The sequence below is a fragment of the Mustelus asterias genome, chromosome 23, assembly GCF_964213995.1.
Source record: "Mustelus asterias chromosome 23, sMusAst1.hap1.1, whole genome shotgun sequence".
Classification (NCBI taxonomy): Eukaryota; Metazoa; Chordata; class Chondrichthyes; order Carcharhiniformes; family Triakidae; genus Mustelus; species Mustelus asterias.
Genome location: NC_135823.1, coordinates 60,443,539 through 60,469,658, shown reverse-complemented (window position 1 = coordinate 60,469,658; position 26,120 = coordinate 60,443,539). Strand labels below are relative to the sequence as shown.

The 26,120-nt window shown below is 45.3% G+C and overlaps 1 protein-coding gene across 2 annotated transcripts; it reads right to left on the bottom strand.

Moving 5' to 3' along the window:
- Positions 1–4,307: 4,307 nt before the first annotated feature.
- Positions 4,308–25,964, bottom strand: antkmt (adenine nucleotide translocase lysine methyltransferase). Of its 2 annotated transcripts, none has more exons than XM_078240776.1 (7): positions 25,896–25,964; positions 24,076–24,175; positions 22,096–22,256; positions 18,236–18,340; positions 11,023–11,163; positions 9,738–9,788; positions 4,308–5,154 (listed from the first exon to the last, which is right to left on the bottom strand). In XM_078240776.1, the coding sequence occupies exons 3-7, from the start codon at positions 22,252–22,254 to the stop codon at positions 4,960–4,962; spliced, it is 651 nt and encodes a 216-aa protein (XP_078096902.1). In that variant the 5' UTR covers positions 22,255–22,256; positions 24,076–24,175; positions 25,896–25,964; the 3' UTR covers positions 4,308–4,959. The 2 variants fall into 2 exon arrangements, with proteins under 2 accessions (XP_078096902.1, XP_078096903.1); XM_078240777.1 differs by having other exon boundaries at positions 4,309–5,154; positions 25,106–25,919.
- Positions 25,965–26,120: the final 156 nt, after the last annotated feature.

Sequence of the window (26,120 nt, the reverse complement as noted above, 5' to 3'; positions counted from 1 at the left end):
TGAGTCAATTTAGCAAATTCTCTTGTTGCCTTCCAGCTCTCAGTGTGTCTTTTCAACTCACCCGCTTTCATGAAAGCTTCGCGTATCCGGGGAGCAATGTTAATTGTATCATAGAATCATAGAAACCCGACAGTGCTAAAGGAGGCCATTTGGCCCATTGAGTCTGCATTGACAACAATCCAACTCAGGTGCTATCCCCTTAACCCCACGTATTTACTCTGTTAATTCCCTTGACAAAGGGGCAATTTAGCATGGCAAATCCATCTAACCTGCACATCTTTGGACACTAAAGGGCAATTTAGCATGGCCAATCCACCTAACTTGCACATCTTTAAACACTAAGGGGCAATTTAGCACAGCTAATCCACCTAACCTGCACACCTTTGGACACCAAGGGGCAATTTAGCATGGCCAGTCCACCTAACCTGCACATCTTTGGATATTAAAGGGCAATTTACTGTACCCTTTATGCTAGTTAACTCTTGAGTTTTCTGTTCCTGTCAGATTATCCAAAGCAATCTTTTCCTTTCTCTTACCCAAGTTATACAGTCTGCTACCTTTGTTAAATTCCAAATGACCCACTGATGATACAAGTGATGGTCTTCATTTCTTTAGCTCAGAAGTATAATATCTGGGCGGCACGGTGGCACAGTGGTTAGCACTGCTGCCTCACAGCACCAGGGACCAAATAAACCTGTTGGACTTTAACCTGGTGTTGTGAGACTACTTACTGTGCTTACCCCAGTCCAACGCCGGCAACTCCACATCATGTGTGGAGTTTGCACATTCTCCCATGTCTGCGTGGGTTTCCTCCGGGTGTTCCGATCTCCTCCCACAGTCTGAAAGACGTGCTGGTTAGGTGCATTGGCCATGCTAAATTCTCCCTCAGTGTACCCGAACAGGCATCGGAGTGCGGTGACTGGGGGATTTTCACAGTAAATTCCATTGCAGTGTTAATGTAAGTCTACTTGTGACACTAATAAATAAACTTCAAACTTAAAATCTGACGTCAATGCCCATTTTTAACAGTGAATATTTTCCACGCTCAGAACATTGAAACCAATCTTCTTGCCAAAGCAAACACTGCCGGGTACTGACAGAATAGATTCAAATGTGAATCCTGATGGATGGGGTAGGGATGGTGGAGGGTGTTTTCACAAGGTTTCACTCGTCTTCTGCTGTAACTTTGGTGAACAATTGGTGGAAACACCGGAGAAATGCCAGGAAGGAAATAGCACAGAGCCACTAAAGCCATTTCTCCAGAGACACCGTTGATCATTTGACAAGAGTTACGGCAACTGACTGACGAAACCCAGCAAGGAAACTCCTGGAACTGATCTTCAAATGTAAAGAATTTTGAGGACTGTGGAATAAGTTACAATTTGAATCATTTATAAATATAATATTGGCATTGTCTTTGAGCATCTTTTTCCCCCCTTCCTGTGGTAAATAAGTCCAATGCTTTTTGAAGTGTGACGATATTATGCCTTTAAGAAATGTATTTGTCATGTTTCTTGTGCAGGATTTGTTTCAACAGTTTTTTTTATTTATCAATGCCCTTTTGCCTATATCCAGCAGCCCTGCATTGTTACTGTAGCAGCATAATTGCTCCTAATTACTAGAATGTTTGTTTGAATCTAGACTAATGCTGTTCTGTTGTTTTCAATAGTTTCCCTGGGGTTTTGCAGAGTAGGGCTTGATTAGGTTGATTCACAGGTAAGGTCATATGACTGGGTGGAGCTAGGCTTACACAGATAATTCAAGCTTAGTTGCTGTTTAGATGCTGCTTTGAGTTGCTAGAGAGCAGCGTCTCTCTTTTTCCCTCTTTGAAGTCGGAGACTGGAATCTGCCAGGATGTAAGTATCTTTTGCTGAGATTTGTCTGTTTGGGAGTGGATCTTTCTTTGAGTGCCTGCTGTATGTGAGTTGCTTCCTGGAAGCTGCGGAGAGAGATATCCCTTTCTGTCTCTGAAGTCTGGAGACTGGAAGCTGCCAGAGACTAGGTTTACTTCTCTGAAGATCTGCTGTTCGATGATATATCCTTCTCTGGAAACTGCTGTCTGGATCTCCATCCAGAGGTGTTAAAAGGCTGGAAATCTAGCATCCACGTCGGCATATTTGCTTTTGGTGCTAACTGGTTCTAAAGGAGGGATTTATGTCAATGGGGGATACTGTTGAATTAGAACAATAGAGATAGCTAGCTGTCAAGAATTATAACTTTGTCTTGTTTAAATATTTTAATTGGTAAAAGTTATTCTAATTCTTTTTGTTATATTCTGTGTTCTTAAATAAAGTTCATTTTGATAAAAGCTTCCTAGTGGGTCACTTGAATCAAACCTGGAGTGAAACACCTTCTGCTCACCCTAATACCAAAATCAAATGCAAAAGTTGGGGTCTATACTAACTGCATATTATACCTTGGGGTTTCTGGTCTGGTCCCTAACAGTAGTGATATATTGTTAAAGTTCATGTATTATAGATCACATATTATAGTGTAAATATGAAAATCTGTGTTTTTAAAGTACTTTGTAAAATGTTATTTCACATACACGTCGGTTTCAGTCAAGCTCTCTATGTTTCCTGATGACAGAAAACTCAGTGAAGACCCTCTCTCCCAAACTTCCCCCCCGACCCATGCCTTAAACACACACATACACACATTGTAATCAGCCCTCCTCCCCCACCACACCTCTTCCTAAACTCCTCTTCTCCCACTCACTTATTCAGCAACTCCTCTTCCCAACCCCACTGGGCGAATACCTGTAATAGGTGAACAAGAAAGACAAGCCAAGGGTTGTCTCCGATGATAGCAGAGATTCAGACTTCATAAAGCAGTATGTTGCACTCACTCTATCAGTACAGTTGCTATATCAGCATGCTGGACTGTAACAACGCTCACTCAGCAGCCTGGGTTTTCCACATACCTTACAGTAACACTGAACTTCTCCACGGGAACCTTCATGGCCAGGTCTTCACTGAAAACTGACCGCGATGCAATTCACTACAATTCGGGATGTGTTGCTGTCTTCTCCCTTTCCCCTACCCCTGAGGACACTCCAGTTCAATGTTACATGGGTTGCAGAGCCTGGTTATGATCATGAACCAGTCTCAGAAGTTAATTACTGTGGTTGCAAGTGGTTGCAGGAGAGAGTTCTACTTGATCGGACCGATATTGCAGGAATTACTGATCAGAGAAATCCTCACACAGCTGGTTCGTGTCCACCTGTGGGTTGTCAGGGCCAATAATGGTGAGGCTGCATTGATCCAGTGGCCTTTGGTTCTAACGCATGTGATGTGGATGTGAGGATTTGGGATAAGTCGAGAAGCGAGTTGGACTCTGATACTCTCCACTTCATGATACGGTTCACCCCAGCAGCACCATTAGTTGAGATGAAGTCCTTGAGGGTTGCTTTTTCCTCACCACACCCTTGGCCATTCTCTGCACCCCATGGACACACTCAGATGCTCTCTCCTCCACTCCAACCCATTCCCCCCCACCCCACACATTCTCCAGCTCCCATCCTCTCTCCTTTCGACCTTCCTGAAAAACTCAATCTAAAATCTCCTGTTCTGTTAAGGTGTGTGGCCAAATGGGCTACAAAAAAAATGGCGATTGCAAAGCATGATGGGATAGAATGGCCAAGTGTGTGTAAAGACTGAGACAAACAGGCTGCAGCCCTAAGTGAATATTGGACTGAGACAAGCGGGCTGCAGCCTTAGACACCGGGAATACACAGGAAATAGGCCACCCGAAGACACTGGACACTCTCTGGTCAAACATACTTGTTCACCAGACAAAGGGGCACCTTAACCTCTTATTTGGGAGGGAGGTATGTGACCTACGTGCCTCCAGCACCCACAGGCACACCCCAAAATTGGTGTGGCAGCAACCGATTGGACTCCATTGATCAGGATGATCGAGCCCTGGTCGACTGATAGGTAGTGATCGAGGGTCCGCCTTAAAGGGACGCAAAATAATCCAAGGATAAAGGTGCTACGCAACACACTACCAGCAGCGGCGATTCTGGAGGCCAACCACCATGAAGGACGACCCTGGACCATCCAGAGGAGAAGGAAGAACAGACCGGACCCAGAAGAGGAGGATCAGACCAGACCAAAGAGCAGACCATACCGAGGAGACTGCAGAGACCAACACGTGGACACAGGCCAATATCTGCCTGGGTACTTGTCAGTCACTCACAGTTAAGTCAAAGTCCAACGTTAAGTTTGAATCTTCTGATTGTTCTGTAAAAGTAACTGCCGTAACTAATATTAATTGTGTGAATGAATAAACGTTATTGCATTTATAAGAAGTTGACCTGCAGTTCTTTATCCACCGTATAAGGGTTAAAAACACACTGTACAGCAAGGCACAACAGGTGTAAAACACAGCAGCACAGTGGTTAGCACTGCTGCCTCACAACGCCAGGGACCCGGGTTCGATTCCTGGCTTGGGTCACTGTCTGCATGGAGTTTGCACATTCTCCTCATGTCTGTGTGGGTTTCCTCCGGGTGCTCTGGTTTCCTCCCACAGTCTGAAAGACGTGTTGGTTAGGTGCAGTGACCCAAACAGGCACCGGACTGTGGCGACTAGGGGATTTTCACAGTAACTTCATTGCAATGTTAATGTAAGCCTTACTTGTGACTAATAAGTAAACTTAAAAAAGTCCTTTCAGTCAGGAATCGGAGATTGTCAAACTCTCTCTAATTAACAAGGCAAGAACATTCCATTCGCAGAAATTGCAATGTTGACTTGAGGAAATAAGAGATACTCCAGTATTTTGCTTATTATAGTTAATTCCTTGTTTAATTTATAACAGAAGAATTGATAGCTTTGTAAAAAGTCTCGTGTAGTTCTTTAAAAATCTTCAGTTTGTGGTTTGCAACCTAAAATAAACAAATAATTTAACTTCTCTTCTGTAAAGTTGCCCGTTTGCAGTTAACAGTTTGGCAGCTGATGTTAGACGGCTGTTCCTTCCTGTGTGATGTGGGATGCGTCTTCTTGTCGTAGTTGTTTGACATTGTAACGCCAGGCTCTATCCACCCCTTCCCCAACAGTGCAGCACGGTTTCCAGTTCGGGAATGGGAATCGACCAGCCACAATCCAGGCATCTTCCGGAAGTTCAGATAACAATTTGACTGCCAGTAAAGAAAGCTGCAGAGGAATCAGAGTATTTTCATTCACTAACGCAGTGTAGGATCAAATAACTTGTATTTCTTGCATCCATTGCACACCAAACTACACGGAGGGGGGAAACGAGTTACAGAGTCATTAAGTTTACAGCATGGAAACAGGCCCTTCGGCCCAACTTGTCCATGCTGCCCAGTTTTTACCAGTAAGCTAGTCCCAATTGCCTGTGTTTGGCCCATATCCCTCTATGCTAATCTTACCCATGTAACTGTCTGAACGCTTTTTAAAAGACAAAATTGAACCCACCTCTACTACTGCCTCTGGCAGCTCGTTCCAGACACTCACCACCCTCTGAGTGAAGAAATTGCCCCCCTGGACCCTTTTGTATCTCTCCGCTCTCACCATAAACCTATGCCCTCTAGTTTTAGACTCCCCTACCTTTGGGAAAAGATGTTGACTAGCTGATCTATGCCCCTCATTATTTTATAGACCTCTATGCCAGGGAACCCGATACACGGGGTTGCCTTCGGTGGCGGGACTGGAAGATCCCGCTGGCTGGGAAAGACTGGAAAATTCAGCCCTTTATCTCACGAAAGCCCATTTTAAGCACACAAACATTTCAGCAGCAAATTATGAATCTGCAATTATTACAATTCCCCTGTGACTATTAGATAGATAGCTTGGCAAGTTTCATTTTACTTTTACTAAGTCTTGCTCTGTCACCCTTTGTCAGGGAACAGGGACTATTTAGTTTTATTAAAGCGATAGGGCCAAGTACCAGAGTCTGAGAAGTCACCAATACTGAAAAGTATAGAAGATTGGTTGGTTCACAAAGTATGAACCAGTGGATGCCAAATATTGGTTTTGAAAGCCTGCAGATTGTAGGGGAAAGGAAGGACTGAAGGAGGTTGGAATTCTATTGTTTTGTGGTTCTGGGGAAGAATCGTTCAGAGTTGAAGATTAGCGTGGAATGGATGTCAATTTCAATAGAATGAAGGTGCTGGATAAAGCTCTGTGTGACCTCCATGAGCTGATTTTTCAGGGTGCACAGAATTTATATTGAGGTCCAGCTGATATTCACACCTCAAGTTATACAGTTGCAAACTCGACTGCTCCCTTTGTAATTGAATGGGACCTTTCTAACATTGCGTTGGGTCCATTCATTCCTTTGAACAGACGAGGGGATAGCACTGGTACGGGGTTTTAAAATGAATTTCTTTTATTGAACAGAACTTAAGAAAATTAACATGACAGAAGCGAAAAGAAAAAGTAAACTTTGGAGACTGGCTTTTAAGCAAGTCAGTCCCTGTACTGTACTGGACAGGATCTTGAAACTGAACTGAAAACACACACTAAAATCCACACTATATCTCAACCCTTATCTCATTATTGTAAGTGCCCTTCGCAGGCTGTCTCTGTCTAGAAAAACAAGCCTTGCAGCTGCTGTTGTTTGCCTGCATTGTGTACCCTTCAGGAATGCAGTCAATATTTAGCTAACCTTTAGCCTTCTAAATTTTAAAATGTAGCCAAGTTAGCAGTGGTGGTTAACCCCTACAGTCTAGCATTCAAATGTAATTGTATAGGCAGAAATATCTTAAAATGAAGTCTTTGCATAAATGAAGTCTTTGCATAGACTGAAGCAAACAGGGCTAAGCATAGACAGGATCTTTCACATTGGCACAGACCAATGTGAGGGCCATTCCATTCAATTCAAACATACTACATGATGGACCACTGGGATTCACTGCAGCAACTCCACCAAGGCTCTTTTCAACATGACCTTTCAAACCTGTGACCTTTATCATCTAGAAGGGCAAGGGCGGGAAATATATTGGAGGACCACCATCTGCAAGTTCCCTTCCAAACCACAACAACTGTCATAACTTGGAATACATCACCGTTCCTTCACTGTAACTGGATCAAAACTCCCTGGAACTCTTGGCGGCAGAGTGGCACAATGGTTAGCACTGCTGCCTCACAGCACCAGGGACCCGGGTTCGATTCCCGGCTTGGGTCACTGTCTGTACAGAGTCTACACGTTCTCCATGTGTCTGCGTGGGTTTCCTCCGGGTGGTCCGGTTTCCTCCCACAATCCGAAAACATGCTGGTTAAGTGGATTGGCCATGTTAAATTCTCCCTCAGTGCATCCTAACAGGCATCGGAGCGTGGCGACTAGGGGATTTTCACAGTGACTTAATTGCGGCGTTAATGTAAGCCTACTTGTGACACTAATAAATAAACTTTAAACCTTCCTAACAGCCCAGTGGAAGTAGCCACACCGCATGGATTGCAGCAGTTCAAGAAGGCTACTTACCCCCTCATTTTCAAGGGCAACAAACGATGGCCCAGCCAGCGACGCCAATATCCCATGAATAAGTTTTAATCTTGTTTTTTTTAAGTCTCAGCATCCAGCTCTGAGGTAGAGAGAGAAGCCAGGTCTTTGAGAGAGGCAGGGCCACGACTTCTGACCCTTCAACTGGTAGCTCTGTAGCAAGTGGCCTCCGATTGTAGGGTTTTTTTTTTGATCAGCCAGTTTAATGCCAGCAGGAGACGTGCTGGAATTTTACCAGCATGCCCGCCCTGGAATCAGGGCAGGCGCAGCTTGCAGAACGGAGTTCTCCCTTGGCCTCGGGTGGGATTTTACATGCCTTGCCTGAGCGAGGTTGTAAAATATCGGCCATGATCGTCTTTGCAAAAAGTAGAGACTGTGCTTCAAAGGCCGGTCTCGGGACTGCAAGGGAAGCACTCTCCCTGCTTTGATTCTGAGGGGAATAGCGCAGCCTGAATTTACTGTCTATCTTACTGTGCTTAACACTGTTTGCTAACCTGCGTAATGTTCAATAAAGTTGGCTTAATGAATTAAGGCACCTGATGGAGTGTCATTGCTCTGCCTACCACAGACGAGGAGTTACGTGCTGCATGTGACAGACTCCAGTACGCCAGAGGGCAGTGACGAGAACCTCGGTTCAAACCTTGGGTCTCACTACATTTACCTAGATATTAGACAAGTAACATCATACCCTGAATCACAGGGGACATAAGGTCGGCTTAGGGAGTATAGCGAGAGGTTTCGAAAAATGATACCATCTTTGCATATTGACGGTTCATTTTTTTCTTAAGGGGGGGGAGGTGTGATGATACTGTGCCTTTAAAAAATGTATTTGGGTCATCTTACTTGTGCAGGATCTGTTTTAGCAATTCTATGTATCGGTGCTGTTTAGTCTGTACTTGGCAGCAGCCCCTGTTGTTAATGCAAAAGCATAATTGATCTTAACTGCTACAATGTTTGTTTTAATCTGGACTGATGCTGGGTTTTATTTTTAGAGTTTTCTCCTGGGGTTTTGTAGAGTAGGGCTTGAGTAGGTTGATTAGCGAGTAAGGTCATGTGACTGGGTGGAGCGAGGCTTACACAGGAAAAACAAGTCAGTTGCTGCTCGGAAGCTGCAGGGAGGGGTAGCCTTTTCTCTCTCTGAGGCCTGGAGATGGAATCTACCAGAGACTAGGTTTATTTCTCTATAAGTCTGCTGTTTGGGATCTTTAGAGAAAAGTCACTTTCTCTCTCTGGAATTGGAGTGTGGAATCTGTCAGGAAATAAATCTCTTTCTCTGAGATTCTGCTGTTTGAGGGTGGATCTTTCTCTGGAGGTGGCTGTATGAGAGTCAGAAGACAAGTGTCTGTCTGGATCTCTGACCAGAGGTGTTAAACGGCTGGAAATCTAGCATCAACGTGCATGTATTTGCTTTTTTTTCGTGCTGATTCAAGGAGGCGATTTATGTCTATGAGGCATGTTGCTTAAATTGGAACCACAGAGATCGCTAATTGTTAAGAATTATACTTTGTCATGTTTAAATATTTTAATTGGTAAAAGTTATGCTTTTTTTGGTTATATTCTGTGTTCTTAAATATAAGTTTTTTTTTGATAAAAGGTTCCCTAGTGAGTCAATTGAATCATAACTGGAGCACAGTACTTTAGTTCACCTACTTTAGCCCAAATCAAAAGGAAAAGTTAGGGTCTAGGCTAACTTCATAATACACCTTGAAATTTCTGACCTGGACCCTAACAGGAGTGACCAGTGACACACACTGAAACCATGCTGGCACAGTGGTTGGCACTGCTGCCTCACAGTGCCAGGGACCCGGGTTCAATTTCGGCCTTGGGTCACTGTCCGTGTGGAATTTGCACGTTCTCCCCGTGTTTGCGTGGGTTTCCTCCGGGTGCTCCAGTTTCCTCCCACAGTCCAAAGATGTGTGGGTTAGGTTGATTGCCACAGCTAAATTGACTCGAGTGTCAGGGGATTAGCAGGATAAATATGTGGGGTTACGGGAATAAGGCCTGGGTGGAATTGTGGTCGGCGCAGGCTCGATGGGCCGAATGGTCTCCTTCTGCACTGTAGGAATTCTATGAGAACCAAAGGAATTATCGAGCTGGTAAACGCTAAAAATATAACGCAAGTATATTCCACAAATGAAAGGAACCAGAAATCAGTGATTGTAGAATTACTGAGAATACATTAATAAGCTTGATATATGAATGTACTGAGAGAGATTATGTTTGTGTGCATGTGTGCATGAAAGAGACAGCGCGAAAAGGATCACCTATTACTTACCACACTGGGAGCCAGGAAAACTGTAACATTAGAACAGTCTGACAAATCAACCTAAAATAACAAAAAAGGTGCACGCCATCAATGTTTTGCTCCTAATTTACACCGGCGCCCTGTCAATATTTAAAATCATTGCATTAAGAGCATATACAACAATCCTGACAATGAGAGTTTAGCGTTCTGTCCATTATTTTACCATCTCACACATCCCCTTCCCCCAAGGCCTTGCCACTGTTGCTCAATGAGCAGATACTAGCATGCAGGTGACATCGACCTCAGGTTCGAGGGGCCCAATGGTCAGCCCCTGTTCCTAGGTGGTCCCATGAAGCATCTTGGGATGTTTTATCACGTTGAAGGGGTTATGGGGATAGAGCCTGGGTGGGGATTGTTGTCGGTGAAGGCTCGATGGGCCGAATGGCCTCCTTCTACACTGTAGGAATTCTACAGAGCAGAAAGAGGTCATTTGACCCATCCAGTCTGCAGCGATACTTACCCAGGCCCCTCACTGTAACCCCACGTATTTACCCTGCTAGTCCCCCTGACACTAAGGGACAATTTAGCATGGCCATTTAACCCAAGGGATTCTATGATACTGCACTAACACATTTGTTTATTTATTAGCGTCACAAGTAGGCTTGTATCAACACCGCAATGAAGTTACTGTGACAATCCCCTTTAATAGCTAAGTGCAACTGAGCTGTTCCTTGTTTCATCTGTAATGGGTCAACTTTGTTAAGATTCTAGACAATAACTTTCAATCAACAATCTTCTCTTGATCTATATGCTTCATATATAGTTTCAGACCAGAAATGTTCTCAGTGGAAAAGTTTCAATATTACATCCTACGTGATTACTTCGTCTTGTGTGGAACAATCGGATCAAGCTTCTTATCGATAGTTGGTCTTTTTATAGAGAAGGCAATCCCGTGATGCACCCGTGTCTCCGAAATCTGTTCATTTCTTGAACAAATGTGTAAGTAGTTCAGAAAACGGAATTGGGGCTGACCGGAGATTGTGATAATCAGATCCCCGAGGCTAGAAGATAGTAGTTAGTTCCTGGTTTGTACCGATGTTTGTCTATATTTTATTGGAATTTGACTGCCAAGGAAAATTAGCATTTAAATATGATTTTTAATAAATGTAACTTTTCAAAAAACATATATTTAAGACTGAGAAAGCTTGCGAACAATACCCATTAATATCAAATGATGGAGCCACCCCCACCCCCCCCCCCCCCCCCCCCCCCCCGCCCCCCCACCCAACCACCCTTTGCATTACATTGTTTGTACCTTCCACAAATCTTGCTTCAGGTAAGAAACCTGGCCGTTACAGCCTGCTCTCCAAGCGTAGAACTTTGACAGCCTGATGAGCCACGGGTTCAGTTCATAGCCAACTGCTGGATGGAAGCCACGCTTACTGGCTTCTAGCACCTGAGGATGACACGGATCCCGTGACTTTTAATGGCGCAGTGAAAAGCGGAGTTACAACAGAATGTGTGACGTGGAAACAAAACGACAACTTAGATGTACGAGGCAAGGTTCTTTTTACACAGAGGGTGGTGGGTGCCTGGAACTCGCTGCCGGGGGAGGTAGTGGAAGCAGATACGATAAGTGACTTTTAAGGGGCGTCTTAACAAATACATGAATAGGATGGGAATGGAGGGGGTATGGTTCCCGGAAGGGTAAGGGATTTTAGTTCAGTCGGGCAGCATGGTCGGTGAAGTTTGGAGGGCCGAAGGGCCTGTTCCTGTGCTGTAATTTTCTTTATTCTTTACACCGACTGCACAACACAGAAATAGGTCATTCAGCCCGACTAGTCTGTGCCACTGTCTGTACTTCACTCGGGCCTTCTTTCTACCAAACTTTTAACGCTTATGTCATGGCCACCAGGTAAGCAGTTTTTTGGTTAATCCTCGCAGTCAGGAAAGAGACAGAGTGAAACATCTTTTGGGGATTGTCTCCAAACCTTTAATGATCATAGAATCCCTACAGTGCAGAAGAAAGCCATTCGGCCCATCGAGTCTGCATCAACCACAATCCCACCCAGGCCCTATTCCCATAACCCCATGTATTTACCCTAGCTAGTGCCCCGACACTAGGGGGCAATTTAGCATGGTCAATCCACCTAATCTGCACATCTTTGGACTGTAGAAGGAAACCAGAGCACCGGGAGGAAACCCACGCAGACACGGGTAGAATGTGCAAACTCCACACAGATACAAGCCGGGAATCGAACCCAGGTCCCAGGCCCTATGAGGCAGCAGTGCTAACCACTGTGCCACTGAATGATATATTCCATCTCTAGGATGCCACTTCAAGCAGGGAGAAGACTACCTGGTAGGGTTTTCAATATCTCGAAGAGGACAACTTTGCAAGATTATGGGGAAAGAGCTGGGGAGTGGAACTAAACCAGAGCTGACACAGGCACAATGGGCTCTATGGCCTCCTTTCTATACTGAATAAATCTATCATGTGATTCTATAACATTCAAGTAATTTTTAAAACTCAAGGGTTTCTATTGGTTAGGAGTGTTGCAGTGCTGTGATAGTGGTCATTACCCTATGACTAAACATCACCAACCACATCAATGTTATTCTATTCCTGGCCTCAACTGATTGAAAATTGACAGGTGACCAGCTACGAGACATGTTTAAGAATGATGTACTCTCCATCTTTCCTTCAAAGCTGTGGAATTAGCCCGGCAAGAATTACAGTGCATTGCAGAATTGTGACTGTACAGAAGGCCATTTGGCCCACTGCTTCTGCACTGGCTCTCCGAATGAGCAATTTACCTACTGCCTTTCCCGCCTCTTCTCCCCGCAACTTAGGACGTTCACCTTTGTCAGATAACAATCTAATCCTCTTTCGAATGCTTCAATTTGGGGCAGCACAGCTCGAGGGACCAGGGTTCAATTCCAGCTTCGGGTCACTGTCTGTGTGGAGATTGCACATTTTTCCCATGCCTGTGTGGATTTCCTCTGGGTCCTCCGGTTTCCTCCCACACTCCAAAGCTGTGCAGGTAAAGGTGGATTGGCCATGCTAAATTTGCCCTAGTGTGTAGGTTAGGTAATTAACCAGGTGGATGAGTTGGGTTGCCTGGGTGGGTCGCTCTTCAGAGGGTCGGTGCAGACTCGATGGGCCGAATGACTTCCTCCTGCATTGTCGGAATTCAATGACTGAATCTGAGTCCATCACACTCTCAGGCAGTGCATTTCAGACCTTAACTGTGAAAAAGTCCCCTGTCGTTGTTACTTCTGTTGATAATTAATTTATGTCTGTGCTCTCTCACTTGTGACCCTTTCATGATAAAGAATAGTTTCTCCCTATCTACTCTGTCCAGCCCCCTCATGATTTTGAATACCTCTATCAAATCTAGGCATTTGGTTTAACACTCACTCTGTGGCAGGTTGGGGTATTTCCTTTAGAGTCATAGAGGTTTACAGCAGGAAACAGGCCCTTCAGCCCAACTTGTCCATGCCACCCAGTTTTTACCACTAAGCTTGTCCCGATTGCCTGCATTTGGCTCATATCCCTCTATACCCATCTTACCCATGTAACTGTCTAAATGCTTTTTAAAAGACAAAATTGCACCCACCTCTACTACTACCTCTGGCAGCTCGTTCCAGGCACTCACCACCCTCTGTGTAAAATAAATTACCCCACTGGACACTTTTGTATCTCTCCCCTCTCACCTTAAACCTATGCCCTCTGGTTTTTGACTCCCCTACCTTTGGGAAAAGATGTTGACTATCTACCTTATCTATGTCCCTAATTATTTTATAGACCTCTATAAGATCACCCCTCAGCCTTTTACGCTCCAGGGAAAAAAGTCCCAGTCTATCCAGCCTCTCCTTATAACTCAATCAAGTCTCTGTTGCATGCTAGTAAATCTTTTCTGCACTCTTTCTAGTTTAATAATATCCTTTCTATAATAGGGTGATCAGAATTGCACACAATTGTGGCCTGACCAATCTCTTTTACAACTTCAACAAGACGTCCCAACTCCTGTATTCAATGTTCTGACCACTGAAACCAAGCATGCCGAATGTCTTCTTCACCACCCTGTCCACCTGTGACTCCACTTTCAAGGAGCTATGAACCTGTACCCCTCGATCTCTTTGCTCTGTAAGTCTCCCCAACGCCCTACCATTAACTGAGTAAGTCCTGCTCTGGTATGATCTACCAAAATACATCACTTCACCTCGATATAAATTAAACTCCATCTGCCATTCGTCAGCCCACTGACCCAATTGATCAAGATCCCGTTGCAATTGGAGATAACCTTCTTCACTGTCCACTATGCCACCAATCTTGGTGTCATCTGCAAACTTACTAACCGTGCCTCCTAAATTCTATTTCAAATCATTAATATAAATGACAAATAACAGTGGGCCCAGCACCGATCCCTGAGGCACACCGCTGGTCATAGGCCTCCAGTTTGAAAAACAACCCTCTACAACCACCCTCTGTCATCAAGCCAAGCGGGGAAAGGAAAAGTCAATTTTACCTCAGTGAGGTAAAATTTCTGGCTGGTCATGCGTGCAGCAAATATCTTCATTCTTTCAAGGGATGTGGGTGTCACTGAACGGCCAGCATTTGTTGCCCATCCCTAATTGCCCTCGAACTGAGTGGCTTGCTCAACATTTCAGAGGGCATTCCAAGGATTTGACCTCAAGAGTGCGGAATCATACATAAAGACTATGCCATGTACACACAGGGAGCAGCTAGCAAGAGAAATTTAAACGGGTGCATTGGGAAGTTTAAGTTTATTTATTAGTGTCACAAGTAGGCTTACATTAACACTGCAATGAAGTTACTGTGAAAATCCCCGAGTCGCCACACTCCGGCCCCTGTTTGGGTACACGGAGGGAAAATTTAGCACGGCCAATGCACTTAACCAGCACGTCTTTCAGACTGTAGGAGGAAAACGAGAGCACCTTCAAAATAAAGGGGGGTCAGTTTAGGACAGAGCTGAGGAGGAACTTCTTCTCTGAGGCTGGTGAATTTCTGGAATTCTCTGCCCACTGAAGTGGTGGAGGCTACCTCGTTGAATATGTTTAAATCACGGATAGATGGATTCCTGATCGGTAAGGGAATTAGGGGTTATGGGGATCAGACGGGTAAGTGGAAATGATCCACTTCAGATCAGCCATGATCTTATTGAATAGCAGGGCAGGCTCGAGGGGCTAAATGGCCTACTCCTGCTTCTATTTCTTATGGAGGAAACCCACGCAGACACGGGGAGAACGTACAGACTCCACACAGACAGTGACCCACGCTAGGAATCGAACCTGGGTCCCTGGCACTTTGAGGCAGCAGTGATAACCACTGTGCCACCATGCCTAGATTCACATCGTAAGAAGTTTAACAACACCAGGTTAAAGTCCAACAGGTTTATTTGGTAGCAAAAGCCACACAAGCTTTCGAGGCTCTGAGCCCCTTCTTCAGGTGAGTGGGAATTCTGTTCACAAACAGAACTTATAAGACACAGACTCAATTTACATGAATAATGGTTGGAATGCGAATACTTACAACTAATCCAGTCTTTAAGAAACAAAACAATGGGAGTGGAGAGAGCATCAAGACAGGCTAAAAAGATGTGTATTGTCTCCAGACAAGACAGCCAGTGAAACTCTGCAGGTCCACGCAACTGTGGGAGTTACAAATAGTGTGACATAAATTCTGATTCTAGGATCGCATGATAAAGACTCAGGAGGAAAAAAGCAGAAATATTTATGTGAAATAGTGTGACATAAACCCAATATCCCGGTTGAGGCCGTCCTTGTGTGTGCGGAACCTGGCTATCAGTTTCTGCTCCGCGACTCTGCGCTGTCGTGTGTCGCGAAGGCCGCCTTGGAGAACGCTTACCCGAATATCAGAGGCCGAATGCCCGTGACCGCTGAAGTGCTCCCCAACAGGAAGAGAACAGTCTTGCCTGGTGATTGTCGAGCGGTGTTCATTCATCCGTTGTCGCAGCGTCTGCATAGTTTCCCCAATGTACCATGCCTCGGGACACCTCGGGACATCCCGAGGTGTCCCGAGGCATGGTACATTGGGGAAACTATGCAGACGCTGCGACAACGGATGAATGAACACCGCTCGACAATCACCAGGCAAGACTGTTCTCTTCCTGTTGGGGAGCACTTCAGCGGTCACGGGCATTCGGCCTCTGATATTCGGGTAAGCGTTCTCCAAGGCGGCCTTCGCGACACACGACAGCGCAGAGTCGCGGAGCAGAAACTGATAGCCAGGTTCCGCACACACAAGGACGGCCTCAACCGGGATATTGGGTTTATGTCACACTATTTCACATAAATATTTCTGCTTTTTTCCTCCTGAGTCTTTATCATGCGATCCTAGAATCAGAATTTATGTCACACTATTTGTAACTCCCACAGTTGCGTGGACCTGCAGAGTTTCACTGGCTGTCTTGTCTGGAGACAATACACATCTTTTTAGCCTGTCTTGATGCTCTCTCCACTCCCATTGTTTTGTTTCTTAAAGACTGGATTAGTTGTAAGTATTCGCATTCCAACCATTATTCATGTAAATTGAGTCTGTGTCTTATAAGTTCTGTTTGTGAACAGAATTCCCACTCACCTGAAGAAGGGGCTCAGAGCCTCGAAAGCTTGTGTGGCTTTTGCTACCAAATAAACCTGTTGGACTTTAACCTGGTGTTGTTAAACTTCTTACTGTGTTTACCCCAGTCCAACGCCGGCATCTCCACATCATAGATTCACATCCACAGCTTCTAACACAGGGGAGGTAATGGTGTAGTGGCATTGTCACTGACTAATAATTCAGAGACCCCAGGATAATGCCCTGCGGACCTGGGTTCAAATCTGGAATTAAATGTCTAAGGATGACCATTAAACCACTGTCAATTGTCGTTAAAAACCCAAACTGATTCACTAATGTCCTCTGGGGAAGGAAATCTGCCATCCTTGCAGGGTCTGGCCTACATGTGACTCCTGACCCACAGCAAAGTGGTTACCTCTTAGAAAGAAATCTTAGAAACCCTACAGCACAGAAAGAGGCCATTCGGCCCATCGAGTCTGCACCGACCACAATCCCACCCAGCCCTACCCCCATATCCCTACATATTTACCCACTAATCCCTCTAACCTACGCATCCCAGGACACTAAGGGCAATTTTAGCATGGCCAATCAACCTAACCCGCACATCTTTGGACTGTGGGAGGAAACCGGAGCACCCGGAGGAAACCCACGCAGACACGAGGAGAATGTGCAAACTCCACACAGACAGTGACCCGAGCCGGGAATCGAACCCAGGTCCCTGGAGCTGTGAAGCAGCAGTGCTAACCACTGTGCTACCGTGCCGCCCCCTTAACTCTGAAATGAAATGGCCTTGCAAGCCACTCAAGGGTAGTAAATTCTGGTCCAGCCAGCGACGCCCACATCCCATGAATAAAACAAAAAATGATCAGCCTGTGCGTAATCCATAAACTGTAATGTAGTGATTCAGTCATACTTAAACCAACGGTGACGTCAGTGATAATCTGCAGAACGGAGTTTTCTGATGTCCAACACTGTTTAAATTGACATTTATCTGACTATCATTCAGACATCAGACCTATTGTTAACCAAATGTACCAATATCTCCACAAAAGTGAAGACTGAGCCATTCAACATGAAGAGCAATTTTAATGGAATATTCTAACACAATCCTTATTTAAAAGGCTTACATCAAAGAACATTTCTCCATTGCCTTTTTAAATATTTTTTTCAGGACTAGCAGCACTATATTTTATTACGCTAAAAGCGCTTTTTGAGTTGCCGTTCTTAGCGTGCGGGCCTGCAGAATGGTAAAATTCACCATAACAAAGAAAAATGTGATACAACTGCTCCAACAAAATTTTAAAAGTCCCGACAATCAGTATGGACATTGGAGGATGGGTTTTTTGAGAGCAGAATTGCCAGAAGCGAAGTTGTGGGCAGTTTACAGAGTGGGAACGTTTTGTGGAAACCCAAAGGCAGAATAGAAAGTTCATTTTTTTGTTTAATTAAACAGATTCGGCAGTTAAGTAGCTGCCACAAATAAGGGCAATCATTCAGGTTCGTTTTCTAAAAATAACCTTTATAATTAAACATGCACTGAAATGTGGGGCGGGCTCGGTGGCACAGTGGTTAGCACCGCTGCCTCACAGCGCCAGGGACCCGGATTCGATTCACGGCTTGGGTCACTGTGTCTGTGGAGTTTGCACGTTCTCCCTGAGTCTGCATGGGTTTCCTCCGGGTGCTCCGGTTTCCTCCCACAGTCCGAGTAGTAGTTAGATGCATTGGCCGTGCTAAATTCTCCCTCAGTGTACCCGAACAGGTGCCAGAGTGTGGCGACCAGGGTATTTTCACAGTAACTTCATTGCAGTGTGAATGTAAGCCTTACTTGTGACTAATAAATAAAACTTTACTTTAAAATCCAAGTTAGCTTGTAACAGTTGTTTTATATTAAATCCATTGCATTTTAGTCCGAATGTTTACATACAATTCTGCCATCACCTGATCCCAAGTCTACCACCTTGCCAGACCGGCCTTCCAGTAAGGCCATCACATTCTGCACCTGTCTGCGGCTTGCAGGTATGTACGGAACCTGGTAAAGGAAAATCACAATTAAAACAGAAAATGCTCAAATAAACCTCAGCAGGCATCTTTGGAGAGAGAAACAGATTGAACATTTTGAGTCTGTATGACTTTTCTTCAAGCATAATCACACCTCTTTATTGTACTCAGCCTGGCTTTCCTCAGAACTGAAACATACGCAAACCACCTACGTTAAATAATTCTGAAGACCAGACATGTTTTTATTTTTCTGATCCTGTTAAGATATCACCAGTGCAGTGCGACAGCTCCCAGTCGCCAGGCTCTTGGTGATTCCTGATCACTGATATCGTCTGAACAGGAGCAATTTGAACTCTCCCTCAGTATTACTGGAAATTTCCTGCTTACTGACATGTATTCAGTCAGTTTGTGCACAGCATTCCCAGTTCGTGATCACCCTGGGAAATTGGAAGCGCAATACAACAGTACAGCATAGACGGAGGCCACTCGGCCCATCAATTATGTGTCAGATCTATCAAAGAGCGATCCAGCTAGTCCCACTCGCTTGCTCTTTCCCAATTTCTGTCAGTGAGGGTTTCCTCCGGGTGCTCCGGTTTCCTCCCACAGTCTGAAAGACGTGCTGGTTAGGGTGTGTTGGCCATGCTAAATTCTCCCTCAGTGTACCCGAACAGGCGCCGGAGTGTGGCGACTAGGGGATTTTCACAGTAACTTCATTTCAGTGTTAATGGAAGCTTACTTGTGACATGAATAAACTTTCAAACATTACATGTATATTTCAAATAATGAGATTGAAACTGTATACAGTATTCCAGACGTGGTCTTACCAAGGCCCCATACAGCTGCAGTAAAACTTCCCTACTTTTATATTCCATTCCCCTTGCAATAAACACCAGCATTACATTTGCGTTCCTGATCACTTGTTGTCCCTGTATACTAACAGTTTGCAATCATGTACCAGGACATCCAGATACTACGAATATCAGAGTCCTGTAACCTCGCTCCGTTTAAACAGTTCACTGCTTTTCAAATCTTTCTGTCAAAGTGGACAGGTTCACGTGTCTGATGACACTGATGTTGTATTCTACACAATGAAAAGAATTGAAGAGTGTGGGTGTTTGGGAGGACGAGACACTTGACATGAATATATCTTCAATCATAGAATCTCTACAGTGCAGAAGGAGGCCATTCTGCCATTGGGTCTGTACCGACAACAATCCCACCCAGGCCCTATCCCCATAACCCCTCGTATTTACCCTGCTAATCCCTCTGACGCTAAGGGGCAATTTAGCACGTCCAATTAGCCTAACCCGCACATCTTTGAGCTGTAGGATGAAACAGGAGCACCGGGAGGAAATCCACACAGACACTGGGAGCACGTGCAAACTCCGCACAGTCACCCGAGGCCGGAATTGAATCCGGGTCCCCGGCGCTGTGAGGCAGCAGTGCTAACCACTGTGCCACTGGTCAACCAGATAAACGTATTGCACACTTGCAGGGTATTCTGCTTTTGTTTTACTGCAGCCGTGGCAACACAGAAGGTTAGAACATAGAACAGTACAGCACAGAACAGGCCCTTCGGCCCACGATGTTGTGCCGAGCTTTATCTGAAACCAAGATCAAGCTATCCCACTCCCTATCATCCTGGTGTGCTCCAGGTGCCCATCCAACAACCGCTTAAATGTTCCTAAAGTGTCTGACTCCACTATCACTGCAGGCAGTCCATTCCACACCCCAACCACTCTCTGCGTAAAGAACCTACCTCTGATATCCTTCCTATATCTCCCACCATGAACCCTATAGTTATGCCCCCTTGTAATAGCTCCATCCACCCGAGGAAATAGTCTTTGAACGTTCACTCTATCTATCCCCTTCAACATTTTATAAACCTCTATTAAGTCTCCCCTCAGCCTCCTCCGCTCCAGAGAGAACAGCCCTAGCTCCCCCAACCTTTCCTCATAAGACCTACCCTCCAAACCAGGCAGCATCCTGGTAAATCTCTTCTGCACTCTTTCCAGCGCTTCCACATCCTTCTTATAGTGAGGTGACCAGAACTGCACACAATATTCCAAATGTGGTCTCACCAAGGTCCTGTACAGCTGCAGCATAACCCTACGGCTCTTAAACTCCAACCCCCTGTTCATAAAAGCTAACACACGATAGGCCTTCTTCACAGCTCTATCCACTTGAGTGGCAACCTTTAGAGATCTGTGGATATGGACCCCAAGATCTCTCTGTTCCTCCACAGTCTTCAGAACCCTACCTTTGACCCTGTATTCCACATTTAAATTTGTCCTACCAAAATGAATCACCTCACATTTATCAGGGTTAAACTCCATTTGCCATTTTTCAGCCCAGCTTTGCATCCTATCTATGTCTCTTTGCAGCCTACAACAGCCCTCCACCTCATCCACTACTCCACCAATCTTGGTGTCATCAGCAAATTTACTGACCCACCCTTCAGCCCCCTCCTCTAAGTCATTAATAAAAATCACAAAGAGCAGGGGACCGAGCACCGATCCCTGCGGCACTCCGCTAGCAACCTGCCTCCAATCCGAAAATTTTCCATCCACCACCACCCTCTGTCTTCGATCAGACAGCCAGTTACCTATCCAATCGTCCAACTTTCCCTCTATCCCACACCTCCTCACCTTCATCATAAGCCGACCATGGGGGACCTTATCAAACGCCTTACTAAAATCCATGTATATGACATCAACTGCCCTACCTTCATCAACACACTTAGTTACCTCCTCAAAAAATTCATGGGGGAAACAAGAAAACAAATGAAAAGATAACGCGGACGGAGCAGCAAGGAGCAGGTTTCGATCAGAGCGGAGGTTTAGGTGAGGCAGTCGGTGGATGGCGTGGAATTTTAAAAAGAGAAGCTGCTGAATTTACCATGGAGACAGGTAGAACAATGTCCAATATGGGATTATCGAGAGAGGGAGATTCTACAGGGAGACTGCGATGTTAAACTGACATTTGTCACATAGCAGATCCTGGGATAAATTTTTAATTTTGATGCGGAGGCCCTGGGGAAACAACTGAAATTCAACCGCGGCAGCTGGCAGATTGTAAATTCAATAATGAATCCAATTTTGGGGTGTCAAAGAACAAAAGTGTGCTTATGATAGGTGTCAGCTGGGTGATACAGCCAAGGTAGTTCAGAGGGGGAAGTGAAAATACTAGATAAAAGAAACAAAGTCAGAGCAAGGAAAGAGACTGACATACGAACATAAAAGGGACCTAAAAGTCTTCCATTGGCAGATAAATAGGAAAAGTAGAACCAATTAGGGCTGGCTCGGCTGGGGTAGTTTTCCTTACAGTAAAGAAGGCTGAGGGGGGACCTGATTGAGGTGCGCAGAATTACGAAGGACGTAGATGGGAAGGAACTTTTCCCCTTAGTAGAGGGGTCAATAACCAGGGAAGACGGATTTAAGGTCAGGGCAGGAGATTTAGAGGGGATTTGAAGAAAAACATTTTCAGAAGGTAGTGCGAATCTGGAACTCGCTGCCTGAAAGGGTGGTAGAGGCGGGAACCGTCACAACATTTAAGAAGCATTTAGATGAGCTTGTGAAACGCCACAGCGTGCAAGGCTGCAGCCAATTGCTGGAAAATTGTATAAATAGAAATGCTTGAATAATAGATGCTTGATGGCCAGTACGGACAAGATGGGCCGAAGGATTTCTTTTTGAGCTGTAAAACTCTATGGCCGCCTGAAATGAAGCTGTCTGATCTGCACAGTGTATACACAAAGTACTTTGTAGATAGTTATGTTTCTCCCACCTGTAACCTTAGAGGGACCCTCCTGAAACCAGGCATCAGTGCTCCTGCCCATACTAGGTATGCAGTTAACCCTGTGCACCCAGCGATCTGCAGTAAACCCCAGCCGCCAATGGACTGCTTCCTGAGCTCAGCTTCTCCTTCACTGTCATCCTGGTCCATTCCTAAAAAAGCAGACAAGGCGAGTTGTAAGAGTATGGTTGTGTGCATGTGTGCGCCGATCCAAGCCTCAAACAGAAGATCAAGAATCGAGCGTCAGTGATCTCACAACATTGCACCAAATTGTGGAATTAGAATCAAAGAAACTCATAGCACAGAGTGGCTATTCAGCCCATCCACGCCTGTACTGGCTCTTTGAAAATGCAATCATGCTTAGTTCCCCACTTCTTCTCCTGCTTTGGTTGTGTTGACATCACAGACTAACATCCATATTACGCCAACATTTATGGAGGCGGTTAACAATGTGACAAAGACCAGGTAACGTTGATTGAGGGATAGATAATAACCAGGACATCAGGGATAACTCCCCTGCTCTTCCTCTAAATGGTGTCAGGGGACCTTTTATATCCACCTGAGCAGGCTGGTGGGACCGGGGTTTAACATCTCACCTGAAAGAAAGCATCTTTAACATTGTACTGCTCCCTTGGGACTGCACCGGAGTGTCAGCCTTAATTTTTGCGTGTGCCACAGTGCCAGGGACCCAGGTTCAATTCCGGCCTTGGGTTACTGTCTGTGTGGAGTTTACACATCCTCCCTGTGTCTGCGTGGGTTTCCTCCCACAAGCATACAAGAGCAGGGATGTACTTCTGAGGCTGTATAAGGCTCTGGTCAGATCCCATTTGGAGTATTGTCAGCAGTTTTGGGCCCCATACCTAAGGAAGGATGTGCTGGCCTTGGAGGGGGTCCAGAGAAGGTTCACAAGAATGATTCCAGGATTGAAGGGTTTGTCATATGAGAAGCGGTTGAGGAGTCTGGGTCTATACTCGGTATTTAAAAGGATGAAGGGGGATCTAATTGAAACTTACAGAATACTGAGAGGCCTGGATAGAGTGGACGTGGGGAGGATGTTTCCACAAGTGGGAGAGACTCGAACTCGAGGGCACAACTTCAGAATGAAGGGACGCTCCTTTAAAACTGAGTTGAAGAGGAATTTCTCCAGCCAGGGGGTGGTGGATCTGTGGAACTCATTGCCACAGAGGGCTGTGGAGGCCAGGTCATTGAGTGTCTTTAAGACAGAGATAGATAGGTTCTTGATCAATAAAGGGATCAGGGGTTGTGGAGAAAAGGCAGGAGAATGGGGATGAGAATCATGATGTGGAGATGCCGGCGTTGGACTGGGGTAAACACAGTAAGAGGTTTAACAACACCAGGTTAAAGTCCAACAGGTTTATTTGGTAGCAAAAGCCACACAAGCTTTCGGAGCTGCAAGCCCCTTCTTCAGGTGAGTGGGAATTCTGTTCACAAACAGAGCATATAAAGACACAAACTCAATTTACATGAATAATGGTTGGAATGCGAATACTTACAACTAATCAAGTCTTTAAGAAACAAAACAACGTGAGTGGAGAGAGCATCAAGACAGGCTAAAAAGATGTGTATTGTCTCAAGACAGGCTGTCTTGTCTGGAGACAATACACATCTTTTTAGCCTGTCTTGATGCTCTTTCCACTCATGTTGTTTTGTTTCTTAAAGACTGGATTAGTTGTAAGTATTCGCATTCCAACCATTATTCATGTAAATTGAGTTTGTGTCTTTATATGCTCTGTTTGTGAACAGAATTCCCACTCACCTGAAGAAGGGGCTTGCAGCTCCGAAAGCTTGTGTGGCTTTTGCTACCAAATAAACCTGTTGGACTTTAACCTGGTGTTGTTAAACTTCTTACGATGAGAATCATATCAGCCATGATTGAATGGCAGAGCAGACTCGATGGGCCGAATGGCCTAATTCTGCTCCTATATCTTACAGTCTTGTGGTCTAACTTACAAATTAGATTATGGAATCACAACGTTATCATCTTTTGCTCTGCCAGCTGACTCAGAATCGCAGTCCTGTTCAATCACACAACCGAGACACCCAGGCTCTCCTAAAATAGGGGACAAAAATCATTGCTTAGGTGACAGTCAAAATACAGCACAATCCCTTGGAATACAGGACAGGTACCCCCGAGGTAGAATTTTTAAAAATTCTTTGATGAGATGTGGGCGCCACTGACAAGGCCAGCAGCTTATTGCCCATCCCTAATCACCCCGGGGGCTTGCTGGGCCATTTCAGCAGAGGGGCAGTTAAGAGTCAACCACATTGCTGAGAGTCTAAATCACATGTTGGTCAGACCAGGTTAGGACTGCAATGGCTTGGTGGTATTATCACTGGACTAGTAATCCAGAGACCCACAGTAATGGTCTGGGGACCCGGGTTCGAATCCCACCACAGCAGATAGTGAAAATGAATTTGATAAATATCTGGAATTAAAGTCTGATAACCATGAAACGATTGTCGGAAAAACACATCTGGTTCACTAATGTTCTCTAGGGAAGGAAATCTGTCATCCTTACCTGGTTTTGCCTACACGTTACTCTAGATCCACAATAATATGGTTGGCTCTTAAATGGCCTTGGGGCTGGCCTAGCAAGCAACTCAGTTCAATTGGGAATGGGTAACAAATGCTGGAATAGCCAGGGGTGCCCACATCCCATCAACGAATATATTAAAAAATCTCTTCCCTGAAGGACATTTAGTTTTTTTTTAACCAAAACCGATGACGATGGTTTTACAGTTGCCATTACCGAGACTAGCTTTCAATTCTAGATTTATTTATAACTGATTGAATTTCAATTCCAATAAAGCTGCTGTGCTGGGATTTGAACCTCCCCCTTCCACATCTGCAGCATTAACATAACTTCCTGGTTTTAGATATGACTGAATGAACATGAAAGATTGCCATGGCGACACTTGGCCCATTGATGCTCTCCATCACCCCCACCCATGGCCCATTGATGCCTTCCCTGAGCCCTACCTCCGGGTGCTCCGGTTTCCTTCCACAGTCCGAAAGACGTGCTGGTTAGGGTGCATTGGCCGTGCTAAATTCTCCCTCAGTGTACCCGAACAGGCGCCGGAGTGTGGCGACTAGGGGATTTTCACAGTAACTTCATTGTAGTGTTAATGTGACACTAATGAATAAACTAAATTACTGTCCACCCACTGATGCCCCCCCCCCCCTTGGCCTACTGATGCCCCCGCGTGCCCCCTCCTCATACCCACTCTTGGCCCATTGTTGGCCCCCGTGACTTCTTGCAAGCTATGACCAGCATACCCTCTAATTCTATCCTTTGCTTTCGTTCTACGCTTTTAAAACTCTACTCTCTCATAAGCTCTTGTACAATGCTACCTACCTTATATTAAGTCGATCTTTCTCTACACCCTAGCTATGACTGTAACACTACATTCTGCACTCTCTCCTTTCCTTCTCTATGAACAGTATGTCTTGTCAACATAGCACGCAAGGAACAATACTTTTCACTGTGCACTAATAAATGAGGCAATAATTCAAAACCCTTGGCCCATTAGTTTTAAAGTTTATTTATCTGTGTCACACCCAGGCTTAGATGAACATTGCAATGAAGTTACTGTGAAAATCCAATAATCTCACCCTCATCTCCTTGGTCACTTTAACCAATCCCAGTTTCTTATTTCCAGAATGTTCCCTGAAGCTGAATTTAAATTCACCCATTGGGGGGGGGGGGGGGGGTCTGGGGAATGGAGGAAGGTTCTAGAAAAGAAGCTTGTGCTCTCCCCCCAATACTAACCCTGGCTCTGGACAGGAAGCTCCCAGACCGGAACGGACCGAGTACCGCGACGGACCGGAAAGCGCGCGCGCCACCGCGAACCCCTTCCCCCGGCTCAGCACTTTAGTTCCGCTCCCCCCCAATACTCTGTGGAAGGTTCCAGGCGGAGAGGGTCGAGGGCGGAGTGCGGCTTCGGGAGGGATGAAGGGAGGTGCAGTTTTACTCCCCTGGCTGCTCCTGATCGAC

Coding starts and splice junctions, on each gene's coding strand:
- antkmt (XM_078240776.1), bottom strand. CDS start 22,254: ATGGACCAGGATGACAGTGAAGGAGAAGCTGAGCTCAGGAAGCAGTCC. Junction 9,789..11,022: donor TGAAGCAAGATTTGTGGAAG/GTACAAACAATG, acceptor TTGTTATTTTAG/GTTGATTTGTCAGACTGTTC. Junction 5,155..9,737: donor TTTTCCTGGCTCCCAGTGTG/GTAAGTAATAGG, acceptor ATTCCTCTGCAG/CTTTCTTTACTGGCAGTCAA.